This window comes from Pteropus vampyrus, unplaced genomic scaffold (assembly GCF_000151845.1).
Source record: "Pteropus vampyrus isolate Shadow unplaced genomic scaffold, Pvam_2.0 Scaffold101, whole genome shotgun sequence".
NCBI lineage: Eukaryota > Metazoa > Chordata > Mammalia > Chiroptera > Pteropodidae > Pteropus > Pteropus vampyrus.
In genome coordinates this window covers 271,734-284,341 of record NW_011888882.1, presented here as the reverse complement: position 1 = coordinate 284,341, position 12,608 = coordinate 271,734, and the positions used below count along the sequence as shown (strand labels likewise).

General features: G+C 35.5%; 1 protein-coding gene across 1 annotated transcript in view; it reads right to left on the bottom strand.

The window, feature by feature from the left end:
* The window catches only part of ROS1 (ROS proto-oncogene 1, receptor tyrosine kinase), a 101,881-nt gene that overhangs the window by 58,816 nt on the left and 30,457 nt on the right, over nucleotides 1-12,608 (bottom strand). The window contains 7 exon segments of the mRNA XM_023533366.1: nucleotides 171-190; nucleotides 399-499; nucleotides 4,322-4,513; nucleotides 6,367-6,545; nucleotides 7,564-7,674; nucleotides 8,734-8,988; nucleotides 10,173-10,669. Of these exon segments, the coding sequence (XP_023389134.1) occupies nucleotides 171-190; nucleotides 399-499; nucleotides 4,322-4,513; nucleotides 6,367-6,545; nucleotides 7,564-7,674; nucleotides 8,734-8,988; nucleotides 10,173-10,669 (1,355 nt within the window).

The window sequence follows — 12,608 nt, the reverse complement described above, 5'->3', positions numbered from 1 at the left end:
AAAAAAAAAAATGGAAACTACCTCAGAGGACCATAGCTAAGAGTTGCGAACCTTATAAAGAAGCACCACGTTCACGAGTGCTATATAGTCCTTTTCTAGCAAAATACCATTTTTTATATCTGCTCAATTGTGAAGACAGTATCCAGTTTGCCTTGTGGACTTTCACCTACCTGTCAGTGTCTCCACTGCACTCTTTTTATATCCCATCACAGTATTCACCATATTCTACTGCAATTAATTATTTACAAACCTATCTTTCTCCACAAGCCAAATGTCTGCCACACAGTGGATAATTAGTAAATGTTTATTGAAAGAATGAATTCTCAGGCGTTATCATTTATAAGTAAGGGGCAAGTCATTCTCTTCTCAATCAATTGCCTTTAAGGGATATTACTTACTTCTGCCCCCGAAGAACAGCTGTGTACAGGTGCATACATTGACTATCTTGAACCAACCAATACAGGAGCCCATCACTGAGGTCTAAAGTTAGAGCAACTACCTAAATTGAAATTAAGATAAGAAAACAAATCAAATCCATGTTCGAAGAATATCTTTGTGAATAAGTCACACTTAAGCTATAAATTGCTCTTTAAAATCCTCTTTGGAATAATAAACTCAGTCATTTTTATCTTTCACTGAATATAAAAATTATGAGTATGCCTATTACTATGTAATTTGGATATAAGCACTGATTTCCTAAAAACCATTAAAAGAACTAGTACTCACTTCTATATACTTAGCTCTGGTGATTCTTGGACCAGAACACCAGCATCACCAGGGAACTTGTTACAAATACATTCTCAATCACACTCCAGGTCCTACGGAATCAGGAACTTTGAGCCACTGTGTCAAGCCTTGTCCTAAAGCGAGCCATGAGTTTGGGCTCTTCAGCCACGTTAGACAGTGAATGCCATTGTTCTTTAAATCAGTTGTTCTTAAACATTGCAGCACATTAGAATCACCTGCTGAGTTGTTTAAAGGTTTCACTTCTCAGGCTGCATCTTATTAAATTATGGTCTCTGAAGATGAAACACAGTTTCCCATGTTTTCAAATTCTCCAGATAATTTTAATATGTCACCAAGTTTGAGAACCAATGGTGTCAAAATTTTTTAATTGTATTTTCTGTTCATTATAAACAAAAACATCCTGACACATTTTGAAAATATAATACACAAAAGGTTTTTATGTTTTGTAATTGGATAGTCACGTATATTAAAAGCCCTATTTCTGGCTGACATCTGAAAACTACTTCTTAATACTTTCTCTTTGTCTTCTTGCTACCGCCCCGTCTTAATTTTATGTCCAGTTATTTAGGTGAGGCCTGAGGATAGTCTGCTTCTCCTATGAAATAGAGTGCATGGGACAGAAGTTACTATCCAAGGGATCTTTTTTGCTTTCTTTAGCTTTACAGGTATTTTGTTCAAATAAGCGAGATTGTCAGGAGTTAGAGCTCAGAGTAGTACATTCTCTCTAAAGCAGACCTAGAGACTGAGAAATATCAGAGAGGATTAAGTTGATGACTACATCTTTAGCAAGATACAACAGCATATAAACAAAATCAATGAGCCAGTGAAAAATGTAAATAGCTACAGTAAGGCATCCAAGAACTAAAAATATTTACTGGCAAGTTACCTAAGGCCTGCTACAAAGAAATAATCCTGAGGCACACGACTGCAAGAAACTTCAGTGGTCATATAAATCACAGCCTTCTGTCTTTAAGAAAACTCAACCTCCTCGTTTCCCAAAAGGTAAAAATCTATTCTATCAATTCCCAGCTTTTGAAAGTTGAATCATGTCCTTGCTTCAGCCTAAAAGAGATTTACTGATGACTTTTTCAGTTAAAGTGAAATCAGATTAATCTTGTTTAGTTATTTATAATGAGATGCACTAGAGTTTTCTAAAAACGGATTAGCTCTTTTATCTCTTTTTAAATTTATTTTTTATTACAGTTGACATATGATATTATTTTGGTCTCAGGTATACCTCATGGTTTGACATTTATAAACCTTACAATGTGATCACAACAATAAGTCTAGTAACCATCTGCCACCATATAGTTATTATGATATTATTGAATATTTTCCATATGCTATATATTCCATCTCTATGATTTTCTATTTTATAACTGGAAGTTTGTGCCTATTATTTCCCTTCACTTTTTCACCCATTCTCTCATTCCTCATCCCCTCTAGCAACCATCTGTTCTCTGTAACTATAAGTTTATTTCTATTTTGTTTGTTCATTTCCTTTGATTTTTTAGATTCCACATATAAATGAAATCATATAGTATTTGTCTTCCTCTGACTTATTTCACTTAGCATAATACCCTCTAGGTCCATCCATGTTGTCTCAAATAGCAACATTTTTTTTTTTTTATCTCTTAATAAAGGAGATTCTATAGCTCCCTTTGCTGGAACACAACAAACTATTCAAGCTATAAGTAAAATTAAGGTGTTGGGTCATTACCTCATTCCTTTACATCAATCATTTGGGCTCATATTTAAACAGAGACAGAGGGTATTCCATGAATATTTGGTACCATTGTTATGTCTAATAGTGCCCATACCATGGAAATAATTCCTTTGAACTTTAAGTTTTAATCTTGTGCTAAAATGAACTATATATTATGAGCCCAACCCATCAGATGTGGCAAAAAGTTTTTTACTTTAGATGAATATCTCACTTCATTCTCCCTTTTTATCACACAAATACTGTAAGTCTTTCTATAAATAACTGTCTCACTATTTTATTATACCTGTTGATTACAAAGTATCTTATGACTCCATAATAAATCTGTGTGTAACATATGAAGGACAACAATGAAATGGAGAGGGCTTTGCTTGGTGCAAAATGTATTGTCTTCAAAATACCCATCAGAATTAAATGGAGGCAGATGGATAAGACATCAAACAATGGAACCAGAACATAGATTTATACAGGCAGCAAGCAACAACACTTACCAAGCTGTGAGAGGATTTGGAGTGTGAATTTAAAGAAAGGTGAGAAATCTAATGATTTACTCATTTACAGAAAAGTCCCCAGGGCCACTAGAACTTTCCTAAGAGGAAATAGCTCAGATGACCAGATCACAGCAGTGAAGAAATTACTGACAAAGCCCCATTGATAGGAAGTTACTCTTGAGATAATATTACCTTTAATATGTTTTTGCAAAAATAAAAGTGCTTTCCCTAACAGTTATTGAGACATTAAAAATATACTCTCTTTGTATTCAGATTCAAGAGGCTCCAAAATAAAAGTAAGGAACCAGTTTATTGTTTGACAGGAATGATTAATTTCTAGGTATGGTATATAAATCTCTATTTTAAATATCTGTGTTATAATCTGTATATGCAAATCAGGTATCCTTAAATATTTTTGGAATTAGTACCCAGATAGCCTATGGAATTGAGGATCGAGTGACTCAACAATTTATTTGTTTATAAATGATCCGATATATCTGTATTATGTATATTTTATCTCGATTGACAGAAAAAAAAACTTTTAAAAAAAGGAAAAAAATTAAGGAATATCCTGGGTAGAAACAGTATAAATGATTTATTCATACTATTCTGTAATGCTCTTCTGTAATTTCTGAATTTCCTACAGTAGACGTACACTACTATTATGAGAGAAAACAAAATTTAGGAATTTAGATAGATACATAGAGGGTAACTGAACAAGTATTAAGAAAAATAGGCATTACTTCTAGAAGTTGAGGTAAAATTTGTTTTAGAAACATTCTTACATCAGATTTTTTTCAGATTGAGTTACAATAATAAGAATTTAACTATTGAGTAGTTTTCATGTGCCTGAAACAATTCTCACTACTTATCATGAATTATCTCATTTAATCCTCAAAACAACCCTGAGAAGTAGAACAATTGTTAAAATTCCCATTTTTCATACAAGGAAACAGATTTAGAGAAGTCAAATAATTTGCCTATGGGTCACATAGTTTTTAGAGCAGTCAATACCCAAAATTGATTTAAAAAATAATAAAACTCTTAATCACTACCAAACAAGCTCTTAATATATCCAATAGAATTCCTGCAGACTATAAAAACAGTCAAAAATTAAAAATTTTTTAAGTGTGGGTCCATTCAAGATAAGGCAATCTCTATATTATATTTTACATCAATTATGACAGTCAAGCAAGAGTTAGAGAAATTTTGGTTATATCAAGATTTTACTTTAAAGGTATTTCCTTTCAGATTCTACCTTAAGCATTCACAATAAGCAGAAACAGTATTATTATAATCATACAATAGCACTATTTAGAATTATTAAATAATCTATGAAGTTTTATTTTTAATTAGTCACCTTTTTCCCAGAAAACCAAGGCTGTGCCTGTAGTATAAGGGAACTTTCTCCATTTAGCCTGGTGCTTTCAACAGAGTATAGTGTGGTCCAGTAGAGATAGCCCCCAACTGAATCCACCACCATGTCATTCACCAATAACTTCACATGAGTCACAATATCTGTGTGTCCTGTCAACACAGACTGCCTTTGTATCTATAAAACATAATCACATGCTCAGTTAGTGATTTTCAAATGACATTACGATTTCTGAATAGTTTATTGCAATTGTCAGTAAACTGCTGCATTTACCCATTCATTCAACCATAAATATTTATTGGCACTATGTGCTGGGTAGTGTGCTAAGCCTTCGAAACATAATAGTCATAGTACCTGCCTTCATGGAGCTTATCTCTTTTCATGTTTTTAAAGAGAAAGGAGATAAATTTATTCTGAGTTAAACTTCTTGCTCTTCCTAATCATATATCCAGACACTCAAAACGCTGCTGAATAAGAATGTATTTAATTGGACTCCTGGAGAAGATGTATTCATCCTGGTAAATAATGATATCTCTCCTTGCTACTTTCTACCAGTATTTTCCCGAATATTAACTACTGCCATTATTGAGCGAGTACTTATATTATGCCAGGCATTCTCCCTTTTTTTAATCTTTATAATATAAGCTCTTGTAACCTTCACATTCACCTATTAAGCCTATGCCCTACTTTTTCTTTATAAGTAAACTGGGTTCAAAGAAGTTAAATAATTTTTCCTGGAGTTAAACAGTTTTATAAGGGAGTAAACATTGAAGCCAGTTTTTATGTCCACTCTTCCACTTCCTTCTAAAGTATTTTCAAACTAACCTATTTTAGGGAGCATTCTCTGATTAACCATATTCAACTCTGTCTACATGTCATTGGCATGTATAAATTCAGATTATACCATATTCTTTGCTTCTAAATACATTGCTTTGTATGCTTCTTCTATTATTTCATGGATGTATTTTTATCTCATCAAAAGAGAAGGGGCAAGTGGTGACGGTTACACAACATTGAACATACTAAAACCACTCCATTTTATATAATAAAAGGGTAATTTTATGTTATGTGAATATATCTCATTAAAGTTGGTATTTCTTTTTTAAAAAAGAGCAGGAACATGTCTACTATTTACTTTATATTCCCTACTATGCCTATTCTCAAGGCTCTAAACACAATGGTAATAGATAAATGACTGTTAAATTAATAAAACATTGGACAATACCTCCCTCTTGATTAGAAAATGATTCAGTACCATATTTCTTGATCTGTCAGACCAGTATTCTCATCATTAACCATCCTTCTCTTTCTCATAGTGTACCACTACGCAGATGCACAAGATGTCTCCATTTTACCTTCAGGTCCACTCTCAATCCTCTCAACCCTACTCTGTGCCCCTGGAGGCTGTTGTCTTTGGGCCGCATCCACTGCACTCCCTTGTTCTCCGGCTTTGGGTAAGGTTTAGCCAGTGGAAACACTGGCAGAAGATCGGAGGGCAGAATAAAAGAGGGATTTGGGTAATTATTCCCCCAGATCTCTCCTTGCCAGACCATACGTTCTGACAGCAGCTGGGTTTCATATCAGCAACTCTCCCAAAGCTATAGCCCCCACAGGTTCTTCTCCTTTCCCTTGCCCCTTTATGCCTGAAGATAGTTATATCTTTCCACACTTGCTAGCCCAGGGCATGCTTCAGCATCCTTTTCTTGTTTTCCTTAGCCTGGCCACACCTTTGAAAATAGTCCCTTCACTTAGTTTCATTTAATCATCTTCCTCCAGGACACTGACTCATTGGTGAACATTTTAATATATTTATTTAAAGATATTATTGAAAATGGTATACCAAATAGTGATATAAAATTTCCTTCACACATAAATGCATTTTGATTAAAAAGTGAATAGGCTTAAAGACAAATATTAAATAATAGCATAGGTGATACGCAAGTATGAAAAATATTGTGAAAGTGACACTGCAGTCACTAAAGTGGGTGGGCATTGTTCTAGAGCATCCAGAATGCCAGGCTTTAACTTACCACATATGTCCTTCCAGCCCAGTAGAGAAAGTGACCCAGCCATTCATAAGCTAAAGCTCCTGCTCCTGCAATGTTAGGTATGCGATCATTCTCTGAGATATCCGTCCCATTCAGCAGCCACACGTAAACATCACCTTTCATGTCGCTGTAGTAGAAGCTACTGTTATACCAATCCATGTCTCAAAACAAAGTGAATTGGTAACAGTTATTTTTTCACACATGCCAACATAAACATGGAGCATCAACTAATCATACATGCACCTCAATGTAATTTTAAAGCATATACTAACATAGATATTCACTAGAATTTTAAGGATCTGCCAAGAAAATTGCAAAAATGTTACCCCAAAATTCTAACCCCTAAAACTAGAGAGAGGAACTAATATTCTTTAGGCATCTCCTATTGGCCAGAAATGCTCCTAGGCACTTTTATATATCTTACTTAACTCTTAAAACAAAGCTATGAAGTAGGAATTACCATATCTTTGACATGGCAAACCCAAGGCTCAATGAGATTATGTATTCTGCCTAAGGTCTCACAAGTGAAAAGAGGGGGCATCCCAGATTCAAGCCAACTCCAAAGCATTGTTCCTTCCATTAGTACCACGCTACCTCCTAAGCCCAACTCCTTTGCTGGTCAGAAATGTTGCTGCACTTGCCCACTTTTTATAAAGGCCAAGAAAATAGGTCAGATAATTAGATAATTATAGAAGATGCCATCTGCTGGCAAGATCTGTTATATCATTCTAGCACGAAGACCATTCTAATTTCTTCCAGGCAAAATTACCCATTTATTACTTAATAATCCTCTTTGTTAAGAAATTCTTTCTTACACTTTAATTAGAACTTCAATACAGACTTCCTATGTTCCAGTCTTATAGCAAACTTATAATAAATTACTTAGGCATACTGTGAAGTGACATTGATAGGTTACTATTCATGAGAAGTATATCAAAGCCTTCCTGACACAGGCATAAATCAATAAATAAACTCACATTTTGTGAAGTAATAAATACATTCCTACTTGAGAAGTGACATTTTCTTAATATTCTCACTAGCAGTATAGTTCAGTCAACTTTTTTTCTTTTCATTATTGATCTAATGCCAAAACACTCAATTCTTTTGATCTGTTGAATAGCTTAGGAAGTCTTATGAGTAGAAACCTGTCATCCAGGTGTAAAGGAACTTGGTGTTTACCTGACACATTTCCTATATCAGAGGACAAGAATTCTCCTGGGCCAAAGCTATTCAATGGTTTACGCCAAAGGCCATCTTCTTTCACAGCCATGATAAATGGTGGTTCTATAGCTGTTCGGTAAAAAAAAAAGAAAGGAAAAAAAAAAAGAAAGAAAGAAAAAGAAAAGAAAAATAGAAATATCACAGAAAGTACATTTTTTAAATATATATTTACATTTATTTTCTTTTAATTTTAAATTATTTTTTTTTTTAATGGTGACTTTGGTTAACGAAATACAATAAGTTTCAGCTGTACACCTTAACAGTAAGGCATATATATATTCACACTGTGTGTTTACCATGCATAAGTAGATTTCTTTTTGTCACCACATATTTGACCCCTTTGACCTCATCTACCTCTTCCTTCTTTCCTTCCCCCTACCCTCTGGTAATCACTAGTCTATAGTCCATGTCCATGAGTCTCTGTCCTGTTCATTTGAAAGCATACTTTTCAAGCACACATTTTATACCCTAAGATTTCCTTTATAAAATAAAAGAATATCAACATTTAAAAAATACTGTGGAAGTATATGAGTAATTGTATCTGCTTAATAGAATTCTCTATTATAACAAATATACTTTCTGATTTTTATGAAAATATTTGAAACAGAATGTGAAGAGAATGTGTGATGTTGCCTCTATAGCAATGTCATGATCATGGATGATTTTTTTTTTTTTTTTTTTTTGGCTATTTGTTGCCATGGTTCCATTCAGAGCACCTAGAAGCAATTGTGACAATAGCAATATAAACAATACAATTATCTTTCCATTTTCTTTCAACGTAATTCACAGTTCCTCAACTTCTCTCACCACGACCTTCAGAGTTCAAGAAGTGCTAACACTTAGTAAACCATAAGAAAGGAGAAAGCCATAAAGAAAAAGAAAATTATACTGTTTCCTCAAAAATATCTTGAAAAGTTTAAAATAGCAGGTTAGACACATAAATTAAACATCACACAGTGCTTTATGTGCTTTCCTAATCTCAGATAAACACATACTGAAGAGGTCATCATACCCTCATTCAAATTCCTTTACCACATCAGAGGTGAGGAATTTTAAAGGATGCAGGGTGTAAGTCTTTTTTTTTTTTTTTTGTCAGAACCGCTCCCTAAATGAAGAACATTTTCTCACCTGGTACCAGGGTAGTACCCACCGAGGGCTCTGACCAAGGGCCTGGCCCCTTGGGAGAACTCGCTCTCACATAAACCCTGTATTTCGTAGCACTCTGCAGCTTGGGTACATTGAGCATGGTCCCACTTATGTTAGAGAAAACACGAGTGATTTCAGGAAAGTCTTGGGTTGATACTTTCACCTCGTAAGTCCAGTTCTGCCAGGCGGAAGGGCCTAATCAGAAGAGTTAAATGATATTACTGAGCAGGATGATATCAGCAAGGGCAAATAAAGGATTGTCAGTTATTTAATCTACGGTCTCGCTTTGAATGGAAGGGTAGTTGGACAAGTAGTTCCTGTTATTCCACTAGTCATCATGGTTAGTTTGACAATATGACTAGGGCGGTGTCCATTCCACCCAGGCCACTCATTTTGCTTGATCGAAGGAGACATTATTCCCAATAAATCAGAGGACACTGTTCCCCAGTCAAAGCTGTGTGCTTGGCTGCATAGACTTGTCAAAGGGGTGTTTGATGACACCTCCAGGTATAATCAGGCTTCAAAAAACAAATACTTCATGATGACTCTAATATGAGTCTCAGTGCTTGTACCGCACCTTCCTCCCAGAAGCGCAAGCCAAGCAAAATCTAGCCGACTGCGTATTTTTATAAAATTGCACTGGAACACGGCTACAGTTGCCCGTTTACATATTATCTATAGCTGTTTACACACTACAGAGGCAGAGCTGAGTAGCCACGCAGAGACCACATGACCCACAAAGCTGGAAATATTTACTATCTGGTCCTTCATTTATAGAAAACTGTTTGCTGACTTCTGTGTTAGGTACTATTCTAAGTGTTCTACTGATACACCTTAACTTAAACTGTATGATAATCTCATAAAAAGACACAATTAATATTCCCATTTTCTAGTAATGGAAACCGATGCACAGGAGTCGTTAAGTAACTTCCTCAGGGTCATTCTGGTAATACACGGCAAGACCAGCCTTTGAGTCTATGCTTGTTGGCTCTAGCACCCACTTGCTTAACCACCACACAAACTGCCTCTCCAGCGATAGAATTTCAAGTTCAGAGAGTTTTAGGGAGTTGCTCAAATTCATGCAAGATCACAATGAATAAAAAATCTCAACCCAAGTGCTCTATCCCCCTAGTTAATATATTTATTCAGACTGGAATATCAGTGCCTGGCTCCTAGTAGACACTCATTAAATACCTGAACCATTCCGTTGGGATATATATAGGAAATATAGAGATCCTTTAAATGCAAAACTAATAAATGCAGAACGAACGTGTAAACACTTTTTTTGAGCTAAGAAGCGCTTCTGGTTGATGATAGAATAATCACACATGGGTTCTCAAAAACTGAGTCACAACGTCAAACAGTTCAAGCTTTCCTTTCTTTCCAGTGAGGCCATAACCGGCTGGGAGGAGGGCACTCACTGGCTCCTATGGCGAGGTCAGGAGGTTTCCACTGAACCAGGGCCTGGTGGGAGCCAAAGAGCACCGAGAGTTGCTGCGGGCGGCCTGGCAGAGGGTGCGGCTGGGTGTACGTGCTAAAGATGACCAAGTTACCAAACCCAAACTCTTCTATGTGACTCAGGTCACATCCCACGATGAACTCATTAAAAGACAAAGCATCCTGTTGGAAAACAGCCTTGCCATCTGTGACCAGGAAGTCATTGTTTTCACAAGCAAAGCTCTTCACATCAGCAAAGGGGACATGAGGTAGGACAAGATGGGAAGCAGAGCCATCCAGAAATGTTGACGTGAAGACTTGGGCGGTGTCATTGAAGTAAATGATTCTCTTGGACTGTGGCTTTACTGCAAAGTCCTTTAATGTACAACTCTCCACAATACGCACGGCTTCCGAGTCCTGACCAAATGGCACTGGGAGATCTACTCTATAAATGCCATCTCTCAGGAGATAAAAGACATACCTGACATGAGAACAAAAGAAGCCTGGTGTGATTCAACGCAAAGGTGGATGAGTAACCTCCTCAGCCCATTGCTTTCTCCTGTTGCTCAATCAGAACCATGCATCGCCAGAGTTTATAAATACAGAGCTTCCCAAGGTGCAAATGTGTAAAAGTATTTACTAAACATATGCTCTATTCACTTAAGTTAGAGTTGGAACACTGGAAATTTCAGCCTCACTTATAAAGCTTAGTCTCCTCATCATACATGTGACTTTTTAAGGAATCATAGAACTTAAGAACAAAAAGGTCTTTAAAGATTTTCTAATGAGCATGCTCTTAAAGGAAAACATAATATATAAAAGTTACATGGCTAAACATGTTATTATAAAACTCTTTTTTCCAAAATACACACATTTTAAGTCTAATTCTGTCAATATAGTTTCCCATGCATTGTGAACAATAAAATGGAAGAAAGCAAGAACATTTAAATCATTTTTGTGAAAACCTCACAGTTATTATTTTGCTTTAAATATCTAACAAAACTATTTTGCATGTGTAGCAGAGTAAGCTTTTTAAAATACTGACAATTAAGTGAGGCAATAAGTTACCATTTTACAAATCATGTTAACTTGTACAGTTAACATAACAGCTGAGAAGGACCACCCAGCAATCAGGAAAAAGGAGCCAATAGAATAATTTTGAAAAAATACACAGTTTGGAGCCAAACATCATGGCAGTGGTGCAGGTGAATTTTTAATAATGAAAAATGAAATGTCACCAAAATATTTTATTGATAATCGAATCTGTAAATAGAATTTTAACTAAAACATCAAACTATTCATTTAAGTGTAGCTGATTTGGGATTTGTGACCACAGAGACAGATATTAATAAAAGTATACTTTTGCTTAGTAAATCTTTCATATTACTACCCCATGGATTGTCAGGATTTAAGCATCTCATCACAACTCTCAAATCATTTTCCTTTTTCTATTCAGACCTGCTATAGTTCTCCTTAATGACTATTCCAAATATTTATCAATATGCTTGAGACTCCTGTGCTAGAACAATATCCTAAGATATAAACTCCATGTTGAGATATGAATCTATGTTCTTTTCCTTAAGGGAGGGCTGTGGCAGGCAAAAGGCCAAAACAACTTGGCTCTTAACCTCCTGCTTTTCTTTTCCAAATTTAAATTGTTAAGAGAATTTGGAGGGATTTTAGAGTAGATAAAAGGAAAAAGATCTAGGGTAAAGATTATAATCCTTATACTGAAGCAGGGTGAAATGTACATCTTTAATACTCATTGCTGCTTTGGAGAGGAAAATAAAGAGAGGAGAGAGGTAAGGAGAGCAGGGGTTTGGACGGAAAAAGACAGGTGATGGGGATGAAGCAGGGATTGGGAGCAAAGGGAAAGGTTTATAGTAAGTGCAAATGCAGTAAGTGACTAATTCGATGGTGCGAAAAAGAAACAGCATAAAGGAAACCATTTTTAATAGCAGGAGAATCAACAATTTCACACATTTGGAATTTTTAGGAACATTCCATAAAAATGTTGCTAAAGGTATATCTGATTGTTTCAGAAACTGTATTATTGTATGAGGAGATGATTAGAAGACAGGCTCTGGAGCAGGAAGTCACATACTGGTTTCACTGAAAAATAGCTTTGCGATCCTGGGCAATTACTAAGTCAACCTGTACTTTGCTTTCCTAGCTATACAATTAGGATATTAAAAGTATCTGGATTATAGTATTGAACAAGGATTAAATGAATTATTGGAAGTAATGCACTTAGAAGCACTATTAATTATCATCATTTCTAGTCATATTCTTAAAACCTAAGCACAAATTAATTTTGTTCTAATGGGAAAAAGAGCCACCAAAAACCTAATTGAGACATAGTTTGAGGGATTGACTTAGTGGGTGAAATTCATTACCCTTAGGATGAGTCATTTTGTGTA